Source organism: Equus przewalskii, chromosome 14 (genome assembly GCF_037783145.1).
Source record: "Equus przewalskii isolate Varuska chromosome 14, EquPr2, whole genome shotgun sequence".
NCBI lineage: Eukaryota > Metazoa > Chordata > Mammalia > Perissodactyla > Equidae > Equus > Equus przewalskii.
Window position 1 is genome coordinate 32,809,196 of NC_091844.1, and position 25,583 is coordinate 32,834,778.

Below are 25,583 nucleotides of genomic sequence, written 5' to 3' on the forward strand. Positions count from 1 at the left end.
TCACCGTGTGGTTTCCTAAGGCACTGCGTGGATTTTGAAAAACATCCCTACAAGACCTTCCCCATTGCTAACCCTTTTCCCCAGTTGAGCCATATTTTGCAGGAGATGGGAGTGGTGGAAAGTGGGCTCTATATTCAGGGTTGCCTGAATATATAGCTTCCTCCTATGAGAACTTTCAGTTCCGTGTTCCTCTTAGTTCAATAGGGACTAAGTCTCTCGTGCTACTGGTGGCATCCAAAATGGTCAGGTTGATGTCCTTGAGGTCAGTACTACTGACCACGATGAGTGTTTGGAAGGGCATAGGATAGAGTGGCACTCTGCCAAGTCTTGTGAAATAGAGACTGTGGAGCCCAACGTCACCTTCTCGGGTGGAAGCTGAAAGTGGCTAGTCCTAGGGTAGATGACAGGCAAGTGCCTTCTGTTTGGTCAGACTACATGCTATAGTATAGGCTGGTGGAGGCCACAATTCTCTCCAAAGATAGGACTTCCCTGTCACACTTTGGAGAATTGGGCTGGAGGTGGGAATAGAGAAGACTGTACTAGGTCCATACCAGATAATCCAACTCACAAGTCATATGTGGGCACAATCTGTTTGAGAAGAGTCGGGGGATCATATAAGACGTTGGGAGGATGTGGAGCAGTGAGAACACTGATAAATCACTACTGGGAATGTAAACTGGTGCAGCCCTTTTGGAGAATAATTAAATCATGCCTAGTGAAACTACCTATTCACATATCGTAAGACCTAAAATTCAATCCCTAGTTACATATCACAGAGAAATTCTTGCTTCTTTTGTACCCCCCAGGAGACAGGTATGAGAGTATTCATTGCAACTTTGTTTATAACAGCAGAAAAATTAGAAACAAATTAATTGTCCATAAATAAGAGAATAAATAAGTACATGATGATACATTATTACAATAGAATAGGATGCAATATGAAAGTAAACATTAGTTAAAATGAACCAAGCACAGTATTTACATAGAAAAATTCTAAAAAACATGATGTTAAGTGTAAAAAGCAGGTTCAAGAAAAATACATACAATATGACCATGTATTATAAAGCTTAATATGAAACACTATAATATATTGCTCATAGGTATATAAAAATAGATATCCATTAAAATGGATGAAGCCCAAATTCAGGAGAGTGCTTAGCTCTGGTGAGGAAAGAGAAACGGGAGTGTACACAGGAGGTATCAATACCTATAACATTTTATTTCATAAGCTTGGGGGTGGATAATGAATGTTCATGATCCTTTTTTTGTATGCTTTTATTACACTCAAAATATTTAGTAACTTTAAAAAAATTGTTGAGAGTGAGTAGCAAAGGCTGAACATGGAGTTCTTGAGGAGGCATTCAGCACCCATCAAAGGCGGTGCTGAATCTCAGGCTCGAGTCACCATTCTGGAGGCCACGGGGCTAAGAGTGAGGTGACAGACAGGTGAGGCGCTTCACTTGTGGAGCTGCCTGATATTGACTAATACTGGTGGGGACTTTTTTTGAGGGGGGCACAGAAAATTTGTTGGCTTTACTGGCTAGCTTTGAATATGAGAACTCTATCATTCTTTGGTTCCATTGACTACTTCTGAAGTTTGCCTTGCTGGCTTCATCCAGACAAGAGTGTTTCTGGACACTGCTCTGTCAGTTTTTATCCTTTATATGTCTTTGTCACATGAGAGATAGTAGCTGAGGAAGGGAAGTAACATTTCCTGAGTACCCACGCTGTGCCAGGGTCTCTACTGGGCACTTTCCATGAGTTAATTCGCAAAAGCCTCACAACACCACCATATGGTGGGCATTATTATCCTCACTGTACATTTGAGAAAACGGATTCAAAGAAGTACAGTAACAGGCCTGTGCTGCTGGAGTCTAGACTGGAACCCAGACAGGGCTCTGGTCCAAAGTCTGTATTGTTTCTACTACATCTATGGTGTCCAAACTTGGTATAGGACAGGGTACTGTACACAAAGACCAAGGATACACACACACATATATATTTTTTTTCTGGAGCATAGATTGTACTCCAAAATTTGAGAAAGAACTCAACCTGATTTTCATATTAAATCACACATTGGTACATTATGGAATAGAATACAAATGCACATGCATTTTTAAGATAAAAGGATGTTGAAGAAATTACTCGCTTTCAATGAGCCACTTTAAGCTATAGCCTAGGACCCCAGGGGTAAATTTTTACTTTCTTCTACTAACAGCGGTGCTCCAGAGGAAGAGTGTGAGAAGCGCTGAACCACACTACTCTCTCAAATCAGTCTGTTCCCAGACCTGCTGAACTTCTCCAAGATGGGTTCTTTTTACCATCATTGTGACTCAGTATGAGGAACCCTTAGACAGACTGCCCCTGGAGACACTGCCCGTGCACTCTTGTCCGGAAGAAGTCTTGCTAGAATCATTAGAGAAACCAAACAACAGCTTTTATTTGGCTTCATGCTGAAGCAATATTTTCTACCTATCTCCCTCGATAGAGGGATAGACTGGCCAAATGTTAAAAACTTCAGAGAAGGATGTGAGCCAGGCCGAACTGGGGACTCACTCCTCGAATTCCTGTTGGATAAGCTATGATGATTTATGGCGTGTATCCAGGAGGATTTGGGGTGATCCCTTAGCTGTTTGCCAAAAATCCCAACAACCACCACAACAGTAACAACAACACTCATCAGTGCCTGACACTGTTAATACTTCCAACAGTTCTATGAGGTGGGGACTATCATTATACTCATTTTACAGTTGAAGAAACAGAGGCACAGAGAGCTAAGGAACTTTCCTATGAACTCAGACCCCCAAGATATTATCTCTCAGTCAAAAAGACAAGAGAATAAATAAATGCTCCCCTCTATTTCTCTTAATTTTGCCATCAAATCTTCTCATATCTAAATGAATAGTATCTCAAAATGGAACAAATCCAGGTTCTTTCAAGCACTCTTGCTATTTTTAAATTTAGAAAAAGCTTTTAGAACTATGTATCTTGGTAATGACAGCCTGTAATCATTCTGCTCCAGGAATCAAGCGATGTGTCCAGAATATGTCATTTTCCCCTGTGACACTAATGGCAAAACCACATTCTCAACCAAACCGAAGGATGACTGAGAGGGATGGAGAAGTGTGGTCTCTTGGTTTCCACTCAGCAGTTTGAGCCAAGCGTTCTTGGCTTTCACTGCAACTCCTTAAGCAATAAGCAAGATACTTAACCTCTTAACCCCATCTATGAATGCTGATGCTACATCTTTACCTCTTTGTGAGGAGTATTTCCAAACTGAAGTGTCAAACGTTATGAAGATGAAACGTGTAGAGGGCATATGCTTTCAGGGGACTGTTTTCCTGAAGAAGTCAGAGGGTTTGGGGTGGTGAATTGTGTATGTTTGGATTTGTTTTTAATTCAAAACTGTACATAATAGTAAAATTGTGGGAAACCCTATAGTATATTTATTAAGAGTGTGGACTTAGGGCCATGATGCCTGGGGTCAAGTCCAGGTTCCTAAACTTTTACAGCAGAGTGGCCTTGAGCCTTCTCTGCCTTAGTATCTCCATGTATATTATACATATAATACATAATATAATTCCCATAACAACCTTACAAGGAAGGTATTATCGTTTTCCATTATTATAGTTGAGAAAGGTTTTCTAGGTTATTGGTACATAATAAGCCATGAATAAAAGATTACATATAGGCACATATAAATGCATATATATTTACGCATTTACACATATACATAGTGGTTGCTTCCATGTAAGTATTCCACAGATAAGAAACAAAAGACAGCAGCAAGCATGCAGATGCAGTGAGTTGGATCAGCTATGTAATGTAGTAGAAAAATCACTGGATTTAAAAATTTTAATTTTGTGAGTTTTTTAAAAGAAATTCTGCTGCCACTGATTACTTGCATGAATTTGGGCAAATAATTCCATCTTTCTGAGAATGATTTTCCTCAGCAATAAAATGAAGCTGGTGAGTTGGACAAGCCATAATAATTCTTTAACCCATAGTTGTTTTCTTATGCTTTTTTAACCTTGCAAAGTGTAGAAGAAAGGTGAAATTTCCAGTCTAAGTTAGTGATTTGAGTCTACAGATTTTAATTCCTCTTTTTCTTTCCAAAATGCTGTAGAAACAACGAAACTAGTATAAAAGGGGAAAATGTTTTTCACCGCTGGAAAATAGGCAAGGGTGCCATACCCATGCCAGACATTTGGAAGAATTCCTGACAGTAGAGCCACTGAGATCAGACTAAGGGAAGGACCTACAGGTCTGGAATTCTAGGACATGAGAAGAACAGCCTGTGGTAGGTGGTGGGAGAGGTTCTTAACACAGTGATCCAACATCTACACCCGACTATCTTCCTTTGACTTCAGCTTCTTCCTTACCTTGGAAACAATACTGGTTTTCTACTCATCCAAGAGAAAAATTACATTACATCTAAATTTTCCCATCTTTAGCCTGAGATCTTCACATTTTCAGCATAGATTTACATGATCTCTGACACAACTCATTCCAAATTCCAGTGCTGAAAATGCTCCTTTTTAAAATCACTATACTAAGGAAATGTCTCAGAAGTTGGGAAGAAGAGGATCAGTTTGAGGAATTTGAGAAAATTTCCCCTTGGAAGCAAACTCATATGAAAAACAGGAGAACTCATAGAACAGTTCTAATTCATATTCATGATGAAGACATTCCATCTCTAACACAATAGCAGGCTGCTACACACAAAGTGAGGAAAAATTCAAGAGCAGGAAAGTATTCATACGGTTGAAAGATATTGTCAGTTAAAAAATAAAATGGCACTGAAAACTATAAAACACTGATGACAAAGGATTAAAGAAGGCGTAAATAAATGGAAGGACATCCTGTGTTCACGGATCAGAAGACTTAAGAGTGTTAAGATGACAATACTACCCAAAGGGATCTATAGATTCAATGCAATACCCATCCAAATCCCAATGCCATTTTTTGCAAAAATAGAAAAATCTATCCTAAAATTCATATGGAATCTCAAGGGACCTTGAAGAGCCAAAACAACCTTGAAAAAGAACAAAAGTTGGAAGACTTATACTTCCTGATTTCAAAGCTTACTACAAAGCCACAGTTATCAAAACAGTGTGGTACCAGCATAAGGATGGACATACAGACCAATGGAATAGAAAAAAGGGCCCAGAAACAAAACTTTGCATATATGGTAAAGTGAGTTTTGACAAGGGTGCCAACCATTCGATGGGGGAAAAGGCAATCTTTTCAACAAATGGTGCTGAGGAAACTGAATATCCCCTACAATAGAATGAAGTTGGACCCTTATTTTAAACCATATATAAAAATTAACTCAAAATGGATCTAAGACCTAAATGTGAGAATTAAAACTATAAAACTCTTAGAAAAAACGTAGAGGAAAAGCTTCATGATATTGGAGTTGATAATGATTTCTTGAAATATGACACCAAAAGCACAGACAACAAGAGAAAAAATAGATAAGTTGGACTTCGTCAAAATTAAAAACTTTTGTGCATCAAAGGACACTATTAACACAGTGAAAAAGTAACCCACAGAATGGGAGAAAATATTTGCAAATCATATAACTGATAAGGGATTAATATATCAGATATATAAAGAACTGTTAGAACTCAACAATAACATGATTAAAAAACTCAGTAAAAAAATGGGCAAAGGACTTGAATAGACATTTCTCCAAAGAAGACATATGAATGGCCAATAAGCACATGAAAAGATGCTCAGCGTCACTAATCATTAGGGAAATACAAATCAAAACCACAATGAGATACTATTTCACACCCACTGGCGTGGTTGTTATCAAAAAAAAAAACCCAGAAATAACAAGTGTCAGTAAGAACGTGGAGAAATTGGAATCCTTGTGCGCTGTAGGTATGAATGTAAACAGGTGCAGACACTGTGGAAAACAGTACAGTATGGGGATTCCTCAAGAAAAAAAAATTAAACATAGAATTATATATGATATAGGAATTCCACTTGTGGGTATATGCCCCAAAGAACTGAAAGCAGGGACTTGAACAGATATTTACATGTCAATGTTCACAGCAGCATTATTCACAGTAGCCAAAAGATGGAAAGAACCCAAATGCCCATTGACAGATGAATGAATAAACAAAATGTGGTATATTCACACAAGGGAATACTATTCTGCCTTAAAAAGGAATGAAATCCTGATACATGTTACAACATGGATGGAATTTGAAAACATTAGGCTAAGTGAAATAAGCCAGAAACGAGAGGGAAAATATTATATGATTCTACTTATATGAGGTATCCAGGATGGGCAAATCCATAGAGAAAGGAGAATAGAGGTTACCAGGGGCTGGGCGAGGTTCAGTTCGGGACGATAAGAGTTCTGGAGATAGATAGTGGTGATGGTTGCCCAACTTAATACCATTGAATTGTATGCTTCAAAGGGTTAAAATAAGTTTTATGGTATATATATTTTACCGCAATAAGAAAAAAATGCAGTGGAAGCGGTGAATAATAGGTTGGACACTCCAAAAACCAAAACCAAAACAACTTGAATTGGTGAATTACAGGACTAGAGTGAAGAATTGTCCAAGAACTCAAAGAAAAATAATAGAGATTAAACAATTATAATAGACTATAACAGAGATGTTGGATGGACTTAAGAATCCAATGAACAGACAGAATGAAAGAAATAATAAAAGAAATAATAGAAAAACATTTCTTAAACTGAATAAGTTATTAAGTTGTCAGACGGAACGGCTCAAGGCCTATACAAGGTACTATACAAAGTTCATGGAATGACTCAAACCTAGATATATTCTCTTGACTTTTTTAAATTCCAAAGATCAAGAAAATTTTGTTTACAAACATGCAAGAGCAGAAAACAAGTTACCCACAAAGGAGAAACATACTAAATTTGCATCCCTCCTTTTTCTAATATATGCAAGTTAACGTTGTGTCACTATCTCTAGTAAACTGAGGGGAAACCATAGTCAGGATATAAGAAATTTGTGTTCAGTTAAAATATTTACCTGGAGGTGAATAACAACAATTCTCAAGGGGAATTCTCTAAGCAGCTTAGAAAGCTTAATATTCACATACTCTTCAGGAAAATTTTACTAGAAAAAATGCTGTCAACTGAGAAATTAAAAAATAAAGTTACATAAAAACTTGAGGGGCCGACCCCGTAGCCAAGTGGTTAAGTTCACGTGTTCCGCTTCAGCGGCCCTGAGTTTCACGGGTTTGGATCCCGGGTGCGGACATGGCACTGCTCATCAGGCCATGCTGAGGTGGCGTCCCACATGCCACAACCAGGAAGATCGGCAACTAGAATATACAGCTATGTACTGGGTGGCTTTGGGGAAGAAAAGGAAGAAGGAGAAAAAAAAAAAGATTGGCAACAGGTGTTAGCTCAGGTGCCGATCTTTAAAAAAAAAAAAGAAAAGAAAAATTTAAAGCCCTAGAAAGGAAATATATGTGTGTGTGTGTGCGTCTGTGGATTTATGAAATATAACGCAAATATTTCTTAAAAGAAGTTCAGCAAGGAAAAATAAATAGATATTACTTAATTCTTGCCATTACAAAGAAAAGCATAATTCATTGGGACCTGTTATTAGAATAAAGATGAAATTACACTTTTCAAATCACCAGTGGTAAATCAAACAAAATATCAAAGATGAGTAAAAGATAAATGGATAACAAAGACGTGGCGGGGGGCCAGCCTGGTGGCGCAGCGGTTAAGTTTGCACGTTCTGCTTCTCCGCGGCTGGGGTTCGCCAGTTCGGATCCCGGGTGTGCACATGGCACTGCTTGGCAAAAGCCATTCTGTGGTAGGCATCCCACATATAAAGTAGAGGAAGATGGGCATGGATGTTAGCTAGTCTTCCTCAGCAAAAAGAGGAGGTTTGGCAGTAGTTAGCTCAGGGCTGATCTTCCTCACACACACACACACACACACACACACAAAAGATGTGGCAGGAAAATACAAGCAAAATTTAATAACATTATTTTTGGACAAGGGACTTAAAAAGCATTAAAGGTGACAAAAAGGTCATTTTATATTAAGTAGAAATATATTCCATAATGATGATACATGTGAGCTACATAATATGGTGTAAATTAGCAATGTCTTGAAAATTCAAATAGAATTGTCATGGTGGAAAGTTTTTAAATATCTCTGTCTTTACAGGTCAAGTAAACAAAAATATAAAATATTTGATAAATTTAATCAACATATTTCTTATATCAAACTTTTCATTCATTAAAGTATACATATTTTCTAACATTCTTGGATGATAAATATAAATAATGTACTAGTCCACCAATAAAAGTTAATAAATTTAAAAAGTAGAAATTAAATAAACCACATTTTCTGAAAATATAGATGACTCTAGAAATTGAGAAAACCAAAAAAAAAACCCCAAAAAGCATGTGGAAATTGTGAAACACTTTGTAAATCATTTTAAATCAAATATCAAATATCAAATTATAAATATAAACTATTTAGAAATTAGCAATAATGAGAACAGTACATGTCAGAATGTATGAGATTCAACAAAGATGAGATTTAGAGTATAATTTATATTTATAATGGCTTTTATTACTGAAGGAGAAATAACAAAATATAATGAATAAACTGTCAATTCAAGAAGCCAGAAAAAGAAAGGGAATAAACTAGAAGAAGCAGAAGAAGGAATTAATAATAGAAAAAAAATAAAATGGTGAATCATGAAACAAAAAACAATACAGAAAAGAGAACTGATGAATAAATTTAAGAGAGAAACCATTGGGTAGTTTGAATGGGACAATAAGAGAAAAATAGTACCTTTACATAAGTGCAGGCAAAGGGATATAACCAAAGGTACAGAAGAGATTTTGAAAATTAAAAAAAGATATGTTATAAAATTAAAATATCAATACATTGATAATTTCTATCACTTCTCAAGGTAGAAAATATGACTATGACAATTTGAGATAATCAAAGAAATTCTTTAGTGATGACTTTGTCTTGGATGGTTTTCCTCTGAGTTCTATCAAACCTTGAACAAACATATGCTTTCTATGTTAGTTACGATATTCCACAGCACAGGAAAAGAGCGCCAATACATTTTTCTAAACTCACGCAGTCCTTTTACCCTGAGCCTGACAAAGATGGTATAAAATAAAACTCCTGAATACTCTTAATATTAAATACTGATAAGCGATGTCCTCTGGCTTATGTTAAATCAAAGCCAGAAATATAATAAAAGAATAAACCATGATAAATAAAATTTATTCCAGGAATGTAAGGCTACTTTTTCATCAGGAAATCTTTTGATTTAAAATTTTCATGTGGATAGCACAAAGGAAATAAAAGAAGAAAGATATAATTATCTTGATATGGCAAAATGGTATTTAATAAAACAATATTTATTTTAGATCAAAAATTTTAATAAACTTGCACTTGAAGAATCTTTCCTTAATATACTAGATAAACTATCTCCATGAAGTCAATATCCAATAAAGCACAAAACTGTGAAACACAAGTGATTCTCATTAAAGTCTGAAAACTTTAGCCAATGTAATAAGACACATAAGAAGATATAATAGCCATAAATGTTAGAAAAGAGGACAGAAGCTATCATTAATTACAAATAATACAATCATCTTACTAGAAAACAACTCCAAAATTAACTGGAAAAGTATTAGAACTAATAAAGTGTTTCATTAAGATGACAGGATAAGAAATACATCTATAAAACCAATAGTTTCCCCCAAAACCAATATTTTAAAACTATTTTGGGGGAATAGGCCTCTTCTGATCAAACTGCAATCTCTCTGACTTGCCAAATTTTTAAAAGTCATTTTATGGAATTCAAGAAAGTCCCATGGACCCCAAATTATAGGTTAACTGCTCTATGATGAATAATAATTTAGAAAATACAACAGAAAAAAAATTCATTTACAATGGAAGCAAAACTTTAAAATGCCTAGAAATAAACTTAACAAACGTTGTATGAGACTGATCTAAAGAAAATAACAAAACTTTACTGAGGGACATAAAAGAGAAGTGATACATCCTTAAATAAGAAATAGATACAGTAAAAATGCAATGCCATTTCCCTAAGGTTATTCTTTACTTTTCACACAATATAAGTGGAAATTCCAAGGATATTCTGGAACATAAAAAAATTGCTTAAAACGCACATGGAAGGGAAAGAAAACATTACAGACTAGGAAGATTTTCACCCAAAATTGGAAATGAGGAAAGACTGGTCCTTCAGATGTTAAAACAAATTAAAATAACGTGATCCTAGCATAGGAACAGACAAAAAATGCAATATTTCAGCATAGAAAACTCAGCAGTGGACTCGAGACTATGAAGAAGTTTAATTTTTCAAACTGGTAGTAAAACACTATTCAGCAAATGGTGTTGGGAAAACTGGCTAAGCACTTGGAGAAAAAAGATGGACCTTGGCCTTATACTTTATGTCAGAATAAATTCTAGCAGTTAGGATTTGGTGTAAAAGAAAAAAATTATAAAAAAATACTATTAGTAAACAGTTGTAAAAAGGGCAATAGCAGCCCAATCACAATTACGAATACTGATGCTAAATTTCTGAGTAAAATACAGAAAACAGAATTCAGCTCTACACTGAAACAATAATATATCACAACTAAGTGTAACCTGAAATGCAAGAATGATCCAGTTATATTAAAGAATATTTTAATGCATTTCACTGTATTAGTAGGTCAAAGAAAAAATATGATCATCTCAATAGATACCAAAAATGCATTTGATTAAATTGAATATCTATTCCTGATTTCTTTTAAAGGAAGGGTTGGACTTCCTTGACATGATCTCATTTCCAAATGGTGAAACATTTGAAGCATTTCAAGTAAGATCAGGAAAAAGACCATCTAGAGAGTTTTCAAGGAATCATATGCAGTAGCTAACACTAAAATAATTTATACTAATAGTGCTTAAACTTAAAATTAGACCCTTTATTATGCTAATGAAGAAAACTACAAAATTTGTTACAATTTGCCAATTGTTTTGCAAATGGATGAAGCTAAGAAATCTTGGAAGACTAACATGATATAATGCAAAGCACATGAGTTGGACCGAATCCAGAATTAGAATCCTAGTTCTGCTATTTTTATTATTCAACCTTAGCAAGTTATCTAAACTCTCTGAATCTAAGTGCCCTTATCTGTAAAATTAAAGTAGCAGCAGGAAAGATAGAGTAAACTTGCTACTGGCTATCTCTCCTGTTGATTATAACAAAAAACTCTGGATAAAATAAAAAATCAAAGACATGAGGACTTTGAAAAGTAAACAAAGCAGGTAGATTGGAGAAGGCAGTTAAAACCTGGAGAAATAACCCATACAAAGGTGAATTCCCATTTTTTCCCCTTCTTTTCTCTTGTGGTTTTAAGCTATGGGTGGGACTCAGTCACATGGCAGTGGTCTGGGATGTCACCTAAAAGGCCAAGAAAGCCCGTACATTTCTGGCCTCTGGAAAAAGGGGGCCCTATGGTTCAAAGAATGTGGAGGGAATCTCCATTCTTATTTCTCTTTTTTTGCTCCTGGCTTTGCCTCACAGGCAGTCTTACTAGAATTGCATGGCAGTAATGTGATGGCCAATGCTCCAAGAGAAATCCCTTTTTTCTTGCTAGAGGACTTGGAAAGGGGTGCCTCAATGAGAAAGACAGTGTGGGGGAAATCCTGTAGAGGAGAGGGCTGGAGAAGGGGGTCTCTCTAATTCTGTGTATGAAGCTATAGAAGTCCCAGGCTCATCTCTGAGCTACACATGTGCGGGACAGACCCAAAGTAGCTTAACAAAGGCTTTGAAAACTGAACTGACATAAAAACCATCACACACAGAAGAAAAGAGAGAACTTGTGGTTTGAACCTATCCAGGGTGATTGCCTACTGAAGCAAACAAAGAAAAAAAATCAACAGTCTCCAGAGGATTTGAATATGACTCACAGTCTAAAAAACATAACAGTAAAACTTTCTAGCATATAATCTAAAATTATTCATTATACAAAGCACCTAGAAAATGTGAGCAATTCTCAAGGGAGAAGACAATTAAGATGCCAATCCTGAGCTGTAGGAATTATCAAACAAAGAATTTAAAGTGGTTATAATAACTATGCTTCATGAGGTAAAGGTAAACACACTTGAAATATATGAAAAGATAGAAATTCTCAGCAGAGAAATAAACACTTCAAAAAGAACCAAAAACATATTTTAGGACTGAAAAACACAGTATCTGCAAGAAAAAATTCAAAGGATGAACTCAATGGCAGAACGTAGAAGACAGAGGAAAGAGTCAGTGAACATGAAGATAGATCAATAGAAATGATCTAATCTGAAGGACAGAAAGAAGAAAGATTGAAAAAGAACAGAATTTCAGGCACATATGGATTAATATCAAAATGTCTAACATTTGTGTCATTGACGTCCCAGAAGGAGAGGAGAAAATAACTGGTGCAGAAAAAAATTTGAAAAATAACGCTTGCAAGTTCCTCAAATTTGGTGAAAGACATAAATTTACAGATTCAAGAAGCTCAGCAAAGCCAAAATATGATAAACTCAAAGAAAACCATGCCCAGACACATCATAATCAAATTGCTGAGAACTAAAGAAAAAAATCTTGAAAGCAGTTAGTGGAAAATGGCATATTACATATAAAGCAATGAATCAAATGACCACAGAGACCCTGTTAGAAATTGAAGTTATAATGGTTATATGGGGATAAATAAGAAATAATATGCTAGGTGCTCAGAAGATAAAAAACACAAATAATAGGTATTATTATTCTAATTGTAATTCTTTTACTACATCTCCGCACACCATATCTATTTTCCATTCTATTTCTTCAACCTTCCTGTGGTTTCCCCTATGTGGATTTGATCTTAAGAAGTGGATGAAAATACACCTTTGATAGTATTTCTCCTGATTTACTCCAAATCTTTTGTTCTTGTTGACAAGAGAGTCTCTGCTAATTCATGTCTTTCATGTCTTCTTTTTTTTTTTTTTTTCAAATGAGCAACCATTAAAGATTTTATTTTTTCCTTTTTCTCCCCAAAGCCCCCCGGTACATAGTTGTATCTTCTTCGTTGTGGGTCCTTCTAGTTGTGGCATGGGGGACGCTGCCTCAGCGTGGTTCGATGAGCAGTGCCATGTCCGCGCCCAGGATTCGAACCAACGAAACACTGGGGCACCTGCAGCGGAGCACGCGAACTTAACCACTCGGCCACGGGGCCAGCCCCTCATGTCTTCTTTTTGAACAACTATTTTACCTCTGTAAGTTTTCTAAATTATTCCCTAGGTATAATAATGCATCTTTTACTGCCTTATAGGGATATTGTGAAGATCAAATGAGCTATAGAGAAAAATATAAAAATTCCTGTGCCCAACTAAAACACTGAAAGCCATACATTTCAGAAATAGTACCAACTTGGAAATTCTGAAAGCCTAATTCTTTTAGCCAATTTCTTGAGAAAATATTTTAGAAAGGTGGCTTGCCCACATTTTTCCACAGGCTGATAAGGTTGGGGATGTGTCAGTTAACCAGGTCATGCTTTGGCAGCTGACCCATAGGTTAGACCAAGCAGTCACCCCATGAAATCCACATAGCCTTTTGCAAGACATTTCTGGCTGTTGTTTGATGCATATTCAGCCCTTAAGTCCTAAATTCTCCTTCCAGCAAAGTGGAGATTCTAACCTCTATCTTCTTGGCACGGGAAACCAGGAGTAGTGAAGTTAAGGCACAAAAAGTTAGATTCAAAGTAGGATTCAGATGACTAATTTGAACTAGCATAACCAAAACGAGTCTGAAAGCCTAGGCATTCTAATGGTGTTTATAAATCCATGACCCCTCTCTGCCCTCCCCACCTTCCCAGAGGCTGCGAGCAGTAGCACGCAAGGGATGTGTGAACTTGGTCTCTCGGCCAAACTCTTAGGGATGGAGCGAGTGGAGTCAGCATGAAGCAGCTCCAGGCAGCCTCGGGTTGTAGGAGGATGTGAAGAATGAGTGAGAGGTGTGCTCTCTCTGAATAAAAGACATCTCTGCATAAAGGATGTCATCATATAAAGACTGAGCAAGATTAGGAGTCTTGCTTGTAGGCCATAGGTTAGAGACTCTTTCTCAGAGCTTCTTAAAACCTTTGGCCAATATTGAAGGAAAGTCACATGGGCTTCTTGGGCTTTATGATTCTCTGTTAAACAGAAGGGCAAAAAGGTAGAGGGGAAAAGAATGCGGAGCCTGCCCCTAGGGTGGGTTCTGCTGGGTATCCTCAGGAAGATTATATGACATCAGTTTCTCCTTCTGTTAAGGAATAAGAAAACTCCATTTTTAAAAGGGCGTGTCTGTGCATCTCAAATGGCGTGCATGCATATAACAGATATTGCTAAAGGAGTAACAGGATTTGAAAACTTCTACACGGTACAGAGTACTCTTAGTTAACAGATGGGAAACAAAGAAATGGAGAAAAATGTGACTAGCTCAGATTTGCTGTGTCGGTGCAAAATCCTGAAAACTTTGCTCTATCCTGTTAGTCCTATTTTCATTTCTAGAAGAAGAATGCTATGATAGAATGAAGTCTTCATGCCCTCCCTGTACCTGCCATTTCTCCTTTCCTTTTCCCAATATGTCCATAAATAAATCTGCCAATAGTCCCACGTGGAGCTTCTCTCAGGTGGCCCATATCACATTTTTTTTTTTTGGTGCCTTGGACCATATCACTTTTTAAAAAGTGCACAAAGCGTCATTAACTCAGGAACAAACTGTCATCTCTACTCCCAGTATACCATCCTAATGATGAGTAAATGACATGTCTCTGTTATTGTTAGTTTCTTCTGCGAGTGGTAAAACCCAGAATACTTTTGTTAAGCTAAGTCTAACTAATCCTGTTATGTCCACAACATTTTTCCACACCTGATTTAAATTTATTTTTATTTTGTTGTGCGGTAAACTCTCTCTATTCCCTACCTTGGTAATTATAGATGATAATATTTCAAGTTCTTACTTCTCTCACAGTGTAATTGTTTTCTCTCTGAAAGCTTAATCTACAAAATAAATCTAATTTAAATAAGCGAAAATGTGGTCCCCCAAGAATTTGGTTTGCTAACATTTTGCTCCAAGTTAGCAGACTGAGTCACCAGTCAAATGTAAGATTTACCTAACGTGATTTAGTCATTTATAAAATTTCACCAACATCAGGAAATTCTATCAAAGTCAGAGCAAACTAGCAGATGGGTCAATGTGCAAAGTTCAAGGCTTAAGTGAAAAGAGGCAACTATTAGATTAAAATGATCGACAGGTCAAGCTAGCCCTAGGGCAGAAATATCAGAACTGTTCAAGAAAAGATAGGCTTTAAATGACAGAGATGGGGAGCATCCTTACCTGTCTTCTGTTAGCTTCATTAGAGTTGTTCCTCGAGTAGAGAAGACAATAAAGGACATTCGGAGTTGTGGGCTGGAAAGGAAAAGAAATTCTATCAGGGCAGATAGAAAGACTGTGAAATGCCATTCCCCTCCAGGCTTCCCCCCTGTTCTTCCCTTTGTATCACGGCTGCCAGAGCTGACCCTACAACCCAAGGGAGCCTCCACACCTGGTGGCACAAGTATTTAGCCAGCAGCAGACTTGAAGCTGTGGACCAAAGAGAAGACTCTCTTTGTCTTCTTGGAGGCTGCTTCTGATTAGACACCACACCAGTGAGTGTGGATCACAAGGAAGAAAGCTAAAATGCATCACTGCCCTGTGCTCCTTCTGAAGAAGTGTGTCCCTAGAAGAGGACTAAGTCTGCATGACATTTATAAAAAGGGGGATCCCAATAGACAAAATTTGATAGTGTATCTGCAGTAGTCTGGTGTATCCTATAACGAAGAGGGTGTCTCAGGCTGTTGCAGCTTGATGCCATCAGCCATTAAGATCATACAACAAACTCCTTTTGTTCTGAAAATAGTATCACCATCAACTTTTAATTTCTACTTGGCTTCCCAAGGAGGTTATCCTATAAGGAGAGAATGTGCTGATGAGCCACAAGAATATCTATTCCACTTGGTAGTTATGCTTCTCATTATTAAGGAAGACATTGGCATGGTTTTTATATGGCAATGCTTAGGAGCTTTGTCAACGTAAAATCCACACTCTGGGAAAAAGAACAACTCTCAGCTGAGGGCCAAACATGTCTCTGTTTGCAAGATGGACTGTCAGACTTAGTGGATTCACCAATGGAATGCCATCCTGGGAGGCTCTCTCTAGGTGGCCAACTGCTTCTTCCATCATAGCATCAACCTAATTCTTCACAATGCAATAAACTACTACACTTGATCTGACTCTGAATCTTGTAGTTCTCACTTCCCAGAATGTTTCTCAAACCTGGCCCCCTTTTCTGTCTCTTAGTTTAAGATCTTACCCTCATTCGTCTGACAATTGCAATTATTTCCTGCTGATGACCTTGCCTGGTATCATTCCTTGCTCCAATTCATTCTTCACACTGCTTCTAGAATTATTTTCCTAAAATATAGTACTGATCTTGTCATTTATCTGCTATAAAACCTCCAGTGGATCCTACTGCCTCCAGGATAAAGTCAATATTCATTACCAAATATCTAAAGCATTTTTGGAAACTATTAGCATGGTTTTTAATACTTGGTAGGAGCCCAGGCAATACCAGCTGAATTGAATATTGGTTTCTTTCTTTTTTTTTTTTTTTTGGAAGATTAACCCTGAGCTAACATCTGCTGCCAATCCTCCTCTTTTTGCTGAGGAAGACTGGCCCTGAGCTAACATCCGTGCTCATCTTCCTCCACTTTATATGTGGGATGCCACCATAGTATGGCTTGCCAAGCGGTGCCATGTCCGCACCCAGGATCTGAAGTGGTGAACCCCGGGCTGCCAAAGTGGAATGTGTGCACTTAACTGCTGCGCCATCAGGCCGGCCCCAAATATTGGTCTCTTGAAACAGACCTGGGTTCTCTGTCTACGACACCATGCTGCCTGCTACTACCTCACCACTGCTGGGCCAGCAGGACACCATGTCCTAAATGATAATAATAACAACCATAATGATCGTATTACTAAAATAATAGTCAACCTTATCAAGTGCTTACTATGTGCCAGGCACTATTGTAAGTGATTTGCACGTTTTATCTAATTAAACTTGGAACAACTTTATGAGATCAGTCCTATTATTATTCCTGTTTTCCGCAAAAGGAAACTGAGACCCTGAAAGATAAAGTAATTTTTCCCAAGGTCATACAGTGAGAGAGAGGTGGATCTGGGGCTTAAAACAAAGCATGCTGATTCTAAACCTTGGGTTCTTAACTACTGTATTACACTGCCTCCCTTATATAGAGTTCAGGCTCTGGGAAGGATAACTTGAAATGTGGGAAATGTAGGTCTCCAAGACGCAATTGGTACCTGAGTCTGGGCTAGAGACATAATTTGGGAGTTCTCACTGTACTGACATGGGTAAAGTTGTTCCAGGAAATCGTCAGCAGTGAGAAGTGAAGTGAGCCAAATCTAGAACCAATACCAATATGTAAAGGTCTGGCCCAGGTCATGAAATGAAAGGAGAACCAGAAGCCAGTGGAGGAGAGAATTTCAAGGAGAGAAAAGTCTGAATCAGACAAAGCCCCTCTACCCATCAGAATAAGGACTGCAAGGAGCTCACTGGATCTTTCCTCTAGGACGACACTTTGGTGAGAGCAAGCAGATGGAGCGTGGAGGTGAAGATCAGATAGCAGCGGGTTAAGGAATGAATGAGAAGTAAGGATAGGGAGATAGCAAGGCTTTAAAAATATTTGAATGAGAAACCAGTCAAGAAATGTTATCATCAATAGAAAGACATGATCAGGAGAATCATTGTTTTGTTTTTTCTTTTTTCAGATGAGGGGCAAGAGAGATTAGTTTATGTCTATTGCCAGTAGAAATGGAGCCAGGGGAAAGGTAGAGAAAAATACAAGAGAGAGACAAAGACCTGGAGGAGACTGGAGACAATGGGATGAAATGGACTAAAATGGAGGGGTTGTCCTTAAATAGGGGGTGCACTTGAATCTCAGAGGCAGATGGGAAGGATGTGCATGCACCTTTTAGGAGTAGGATTGGAACTTGAGGTAATCACTTGTCTGCTATTCTCTGGGATCTTGGTGAAGCAGGAGGTAAGGTTCTTTGCTGAGAGTAAATGGGTGTGAGGTGTAGGTTGGAGGCTTGAAGAAAATGGTGAAGAGGTAGAATCATTATTAGGAAAATGGGAGGGGGTCAGAATAAAGACAAATAGAGGGACTTGAAATTTCAAGGATCCCACTGAAATTATAATGTTATATTTGTACTGGCATCAGCCACTGTTACTGAATGAATTTCTCCCTGAGGTAACAGCTGCCTAGACTATTTATTAAAGTGAATAAATAAAAATCATGCACTTATCCAAATGTTAATTGAGCATGTGCTATGTGTCAGGCACTGTTACAGGCGCTTGGACTGCAGCAGTGAACAAAATAGAGTCCCTGCCTCTTGGAGTTTGCATGACAGTAATGTCTTGGTGCCACACTATGAGGGGGTCCTTAGCCAAGGAGCATCAGAGGAGACAACTGGAGGAAAGTGCCTTTATGGTCTGGATTATGCCATGTCGACTGCTGGTCCTTAGTTTCTTCATCCATAAAATGTGAGGATTAGATCAGGTGGTCTCTTGGGTCCCCCCCCCCCCACCTCTAACTTTCTTTCATTCCAAGATGGTGAAGAGTCTGGAATTACTGAAGGAACTGGTAAAGAGAAGTGTTGAGTGCCCACTCTAAACCAGGTGCTGGGCTAGTTGGTTTGCACATGTTTTCTCTTACAATCCTCATGTGCAAATTAGGGTTCAGCCAAGGTGAGTAAATTGCTATGGTTGCACAATGGAGCTTGGATTCGGGTCCACATGTGCCTGACTTCAAAGCCTTTTCCATCAGCTCCTCTGCTTCAGAGAGAACAGGAGACGAGAAGAACAAGCAGAGACATAGCAGATGCTGTCAGATGTCTGGAGGCAGCTTTGTTTTATAGCACTCCAAAGGACCAGCGGATGAGAGCGCAGGAAAGGACATTTTAGCTCAATGAAAAAAAGAGTCTTCTGGAAACTAGAATTGTCCAACTATTTGACTGTTTGCCCCGAAAGGCAGCAATTTCTCACCAGAACTATTCAAGTTGAGGTGAGTGAATGCCTCCTAGGATGCATTAGGAAGCTGTTCCTTTCAATTCTAAGTTTCTAAGATTATCTTAAATACTTTGTTTTTAATACCAACCAGGTATTTGTTTCTTTCTTTTCCCTCTACTTTTTTCTCCTATCTCCTCTCAGCATCTGTTTTTCCTATTCTTCTGGGGTTAGATGCTTCCTGCAGCAGCGTCCTATTTTTCGCATGGCAGGAGCACACCTCCTAACCCTTTCCCTCCAATTGGGCAGACAGGTATGTGTTGAGACCAGTAACTAAATCTGGAGGGAACACATTTGTCATAACCCTGGTCTTGAAGGAAAACCTGTATTCTGAGATTCAGAACCATATTCAAAGAAGAAGTTTGTGGTTAGTCATAGCAGCTGGGAGACTCTACAGAGGCCATCCATCAGGAGTGGAGTTATAATGATACTTCCTATGATCAGACCAATTTTGCCAAACACCTTGACAACTGGCTTCAAGCACACCCATGAAAGCTAACACAGTTGTTATCCCATAGAGGCTGTACCCAAGGAGGCTGAAATGACCTCCTTTCCTTTGCTAATGGGTGTCTATACTCACTAGAAAAAAAGACCTCCAAGGCCTCTCCAATGTTTATAGTGATGATGTTCAAAACTGCATTGCCCTTCCTTGGAAAGTGGTGTTGAGAATGCTCAGAGGTTTCTAACTGATAGGGCACATAGCTAGGCTGACCAACTGTCACGGTTCGTCCAGGACTGAGAGGAGCTCCCAGAATATGAGACTTCCAGTTCTAAAACTGGGAAGGTTCTGGGCAAACTAGGATGAGTTGATCCAACACACCCTACATGAGTCCAGCTAGAATGAGCCAATTGCCCCAGTGAGATGCATGGTGAAAGAAAATGTTAATCATCCTTCTACAAGATGTATTATTCAACAAGACAGGGAGAAAGTTAAAATTTTGCTCTTATAGCCAAATTGGGTTCCTCCTAAAAACCGGAAGCCAAAAGTTACTCTACTATGTGGTGAAGATTAAAACAAAGTCAAGTCTCTGGTCCAAGGTCTGAGAGGCTACCTTTGTCCAAAAGCATCCCCAAAGTAGTCAGTAATGAGTAGAATAGCAAACATAGGCTGGTTTTACTCACGGCAGAGCAATACACAATCTGTTTCTCACCTGATGAATTTGTGAGCCAGCTGTTCCACAAAGTAATAGATTTCATTCCAGTGGTGTAGCACACTTCCTGATCTAGAAAACAAAAGCAGATGTTGCTTAATCACGTGTTCATTTGTCTTTACCTTGTATTCTCTCTCTTCATATTCTTTTATTTTACATTTGACTTATCCATTAAGTGAGCTCATTATCTGAAACTTATAACCTTGGAAATTGTTTGAAAGGGCGTTTAGACTTAATGTTAGAGCTCTTAAAAATTTTGTTAAAAAACTCCCTCCACTCCACCTTCCAGTCCTTTCCACCTCCACTCTACACACTTATACACACACACACACACACACACACACACACATAATCCTGGGCCCAAACAGATTCACAGGTTAGTTTCAAATCCTAAGCAACAGTTATTTTTGTGCTATTTAAATTATTCTTCTGATTAGGGAAGAAAAAATATTCCAATTCATTTAAATGAAATCAGCACAAACTAGATACCCAAATAGACAAAGACAAACAAATCCCTCTCCTCAAAAAAGAGTCCAATTTCATTCACAAATATAGATGCAAAATCTCTAAATAAAATATTAGCAGAACTAATCCAGCAGGAATCCAAAGGAAGAATAATTAATTAATTAGTGGAGATTGTTTCAGAGCATACTGGTAGTTCAATATTCAAAGAAATCTAATGCAAATAGTCATACTAATACATAAAAGAAGAAAAACTATACAGCCTTTCAACTATATTAAAAAGGGATCTTCTTACTGAAAAAACTGTTTCTCTAGGACATAGGAAACTTAGAATTTTAGAGTTGGAAGGCGTCTTCTTGATTTCCCAAGGTTGTCTTCTGTTTCACTGACACCACTTACTACCACTTCAATTCAGCTGATAAGTGTTTTTCATAGTGCTTGTGCTCAATCTGTTGCAGTGACTGCATATTAAGTTTTTCTATTCTAACCCACTCTTTTCTTTAGCTCTGATGCCTCTTTCCTTTCACTTTGATCTGTTTCAGCCGAGTTCTGCATTTCTGCCTGTCATTCTAATAATTGTTGAGCTTAGAGTTTGCTCCTTCTGCTCTGACATTTTGTACTGCAAACATTTTCTGCAGTCTCAGATGATTTTTATTTTTTATGCACTCATTTACCTTAATTTTAACTTCTAGAGAGTTATTTATTGCTCTAATTTTTCTTTGTTTCAGGACATTTTATAGATATTTGAGATGAATCTTGACAAAACAGATTTTATGCCTTCCTTTTCATGGTGTAATATCCCTAGGAATTCTCAGTCTAGTTGAGTGTATCCCATCTCTATGAGGAGTATTTATTTATTTATTTTATTTATTTTTTTTTTTTAAAGATTTTATTATTTCCTTTTTCTCCCCAAAGCCCCCCGATACATAGTTGTATATTCTTCGTTGTGGGTCCTTCTAGTTGTGGCATGTGGGACGCTGCCTCAGCGTGGTCTGACGAGCAGTGCCATGTCCGCGCCCAGGATTCGAACCAACGAAACACTGGGCTGCTTGCATCAGAGCGCTCGAACTTAACCACTCGGCCACGGGGCCAGCCCCAGAGGAGTATTTATTTTTCTCTGCCACATATGCACAAATTATGTCTGACCAACCTGAACAAAAGTGATACAATATGTTACGGTCATACAGTGAAGGACTCCATATCATAAAGCCATCTCAGTTTCCCCAAATTAATCTATAACTTCAATCCTAGGGAAAATTCTGAAAGGATGTTTTGTGAAAATCAAAAATTGACTTTAAAAATGAAACGAAGATTAAAGTACTAAAAGTAATCAAGGAAATTATGAAATAGAAGAGCAAAGTTGGAAAGCTTGCCCTATCAGATACAATGACTCTGTATACATGATACATGATGTAACAGCAGAGTCAATGGAGTAGAATAGAGAACCCAAGCATCATCCTATGTGAGGTCTGCTCTATAGTGAACAAGGTGATTTAAACTGGGGAGGGGGAATAAACTCTTCAATAAATGATGCTGTGCTAATGGGTTTCTAATTGGAAAAAACCAACTACATCACTATCTCATACCAAAGGTAACCCTAGATGTATGTTTTCCCTAACGGGAAAACCAAAACTTGAAATTCACAGGGCAAATTATAGAAGGAGATTTTTATGTTGTCAGGTTAGTGAAGAGTTTTTTCAACCAGATACAGAAAGTAGGAATTGTTTTTGAAGACACACTGTCTGAAGTGCCTAAAATTCTGAATGAAAAAAGATATCATAAACAAGTTCAAAGACAAGAAAAGAGTGAGAGAAGATGTCTGCAACAAATATAAAAGGCAAAAAGATTAGTGTCTAGGATATATAAATAATTAGTACAAGTAAAAGTCAAAAAGTCAAACAGTAGAAAAATAGACAAAGGATCAGAACAGGCAATTCCCTGAAGGACGATAAATTAGCATTTGAAAAAACATTCAACTCTTTTAGTGAATACAGAAATGCCTACTTAAACAGTTGTGTGGGGGAAGAGCAAGCAGTTTCATGTGGCAGCAGCATGGAGCCCAGGGTAGGGGGTGAGGATTGGGGAGATGGAGAAAGAGATCAGGATGAGGAGGGGGTGAGAGCCCTTATGTCAAAAATAAACCTTTTCCAGTAAATTTCTTCTGTTCCTGTCTCTCAGCCTTTATACATATTCCATCTACTTGGGACACTCAATGTTCACACTGGCAACCTCCTACTCATTCTTCAAGACTCAACTCAGTCCCTCCCTGTTGCCTTTGATCAACACAGACAGGGCTCATTGCCCCTGCCCCATGCTCTCAAGGGACTGTGTACATCTGTCAGTCATCTCTGATATTGGTTGCAATCACTTTTTTTTTCAAGCTCTCCTTCGAGAGTCTTAAGGATATTTGCCTCTCCAGCATCTATGTGTTTGCTGAATGGAAGAAGAGCATGGAAATGAGAAGCCTCTATTGCTCAAGAAAGCCTCCTGATCTTTTGCCAGCTGGACATCCCCTCTTTTGCCTTTGTCGTTTGGATAAACACCCTGGGTTTACGATGCAGATGGCTCCAGACAACACCTGTGACCCTATGCGAACCTGAGGAGCCTTCCCAGGTGGGTCAATGATTCTAGAGCACAGATCCTTGGTGAATGGACCTACCTAATCATCAACGATAGATCTCTGAGCTCAATGGCAGCTGGGAGTCTCCCAAGAGCTCACCAGAACTGCATATCCTAGCCCTGGGCTTTTAAAGCTTCAGAAATCCTCTTTCATTAGAATCCCAGCCATCCCCCTGGACAGGATTCAGTTGTATACTTCACATCTCAGACTAGTCCTGGCCGTTCTCTTTTAGCCATGAGGTAGATGCTCGGCTCCTGGGGGTCCTGGTGAGGGTCTAGCAGATATGGCCCAAGGCTGTGTAAGTGCCTCAGGAGACATGACATAAGCCATAGTCTAATCCAGGATTCTACAACTCCTTTCCACTGGAATCAAGAGATTTCCTTGAACACTGGCCATCTGTGCCCACTTCTGAAATGCAATGCTGTATTTTGGGCCATATGACCAGGACAAGTACTATCTGCAATTTTGGTGACTGAGGGGTAGTGTAAGATGCCTAAGAATTAAAGAGGAATCCCCCCATCTCCCCTACCCCATCAGTAGAGAAGTCCTGCAGTGGGGGAATTATACTGGGAGGGGAGGCAAAGCGTTGGTGAAAGAGGGACTTGAACTAGAACCGGGGGACTATTCTTGGCTTAAGGAGCAAGGGTTTGGAGTAAATGCTTTTGGGTACTATTTCTTTGTTCTCAAGGATTGGCCCTATTTTACAGCCACAAATCAATCTACATTCCTTACTTATTAAACATGATCACCCAATGACAATTCACACTATCTTTTGTCTTAAAACACTTCATTTTCACTATTCTTTTATCTGACTGACGTAAAATTTATATGATTTTGGTATTCAACTGATTTGTTGATACTAGATATAAGGAAAGATCCAAGAAATATCCTTGGGTGTTGAGAATAGTCTAGATCTAGCTGGAAAACTTTCTTGCTAATGGGCAAGCACTGTATTTTCTCAAGAAGAAAATAAAATGAGATCTCTAAGATAAAAGTGGAGACCAGGAGGTATTGACAGGCTTCCCTCTCCCATCCCATTGCTGGTGATAACTTCCCTGTCACTGTTGAGGTTTGCTGTTTCATTTATACACATGATCATTCTTTACACAATTATATAAGCCTTGACCAAAATACACCTTCTTTGGGACACACTTGAGATGTACATAGCGTGTTACCTCAAGCATCCAGGTGAACATAACCTTCTAGGATTCTGAGAACCAAACTGGTTTTGTCTTCTCTGGGTTATCATGGGATCCCACAGGGCCTCAGCTACTGAAGGGGCAGACGAATATAGGGTTAACTAGATCTGCACCTTGAAATCCTTCCAGTCCTTACTACTGAGCCTTCTTAACCCACACACGCATGCTCTATCATACCCTAAGATCAAGTCACCCCTTGGAAAAGGAAAGAGCCCCATGTCAGCTACTCATGGTTTTAGCACGGAGCTAAGTTTTTTGGGGGTGCTGCTCATATCTCTTTAACACAAATCCCCAGCAGCAAGAGGCTTGTCTGCCTGGTGCCAATCCTTTCCGCTGCCTCACCCCAACCCTTTGGCCACAGCTGGATGTCCTAACCCTGAACTCTAAATATGTCATCCATGAGGCTTCTGGAAATTACCCCTGGGACCTCAACCAGACTCCTGTCCTTCTCCTATAGGGATAGCTATGCTGGGTCTTTGACTCAGTTTGGACTTTCTGTCAAAACATGCATGTCTCACATGCACTTTGCCTTGTAAACTGATTTTCTAGTTATGAATCTGCCCTAGTAGCTACTCCCAGAATAATCGACCTAGGATGGTGTGTCTGTGTTCAGACCCTTGGCTTCTTCTCAACGTGGAGGACCTAAGTGGACTCCTGGTCACAGCCAAGAGAAGTGAGGTGCTGATTGGGGAAGTGGAAGAGGGTGGATCCAATTCCAGTTTCTCCCCACCCTACAATGTGTAAAATATCTCATTTATCATGCCAACCTGTTTAAGAGCTAATGATCTTAAAATCCCAGCTATGGAGTCCTGATGTTTTCTTCAGGCAGTAATGGCTCACTTGGCCATTGCTAACCAAAGCTCTAAGGCAGAAATACAAACTCCTTCTTAGCCCCGATATGGGTAGTACTGGGAAATTTTCCATTGGACTCTATTGTGGATTGTTTTGTGTTATTTTTTTTAATTGCTTTTAATACAC

General features: G+C 38.5%; 1 protein-coding gene across 2 annotated transcripts in view; it reads right to left on the reverse strand.

Moving 5' to 3' along the window:
• Window positions 1–25,583, reverse strand: part of ANTXR1 (ANTXR cell adhesion molecule 1) — a 219,151-nt gene that overhangs the window by 172,519 nt on the left and 21,049 nt on the right. For both annotated transcript variants that reach the window (XM_070572461.1, XM_070572462.1), the window contains exons 2-3: window positions 20,325–20,396; window positions 15,387–15,458 (exon numbers count right to left, since the gene is read on the reverse strand). In XM_070572461.1, coding sequence (XP_070428562.1) covers window positions 15,387–15,458; window positions 20,325–20,396 — 144 coding nt within the window. The remainder of the gene's footprint in view (window positions 1–15,386; window positions 15,459–20,324; window positions 20,397–25,583) is intronic.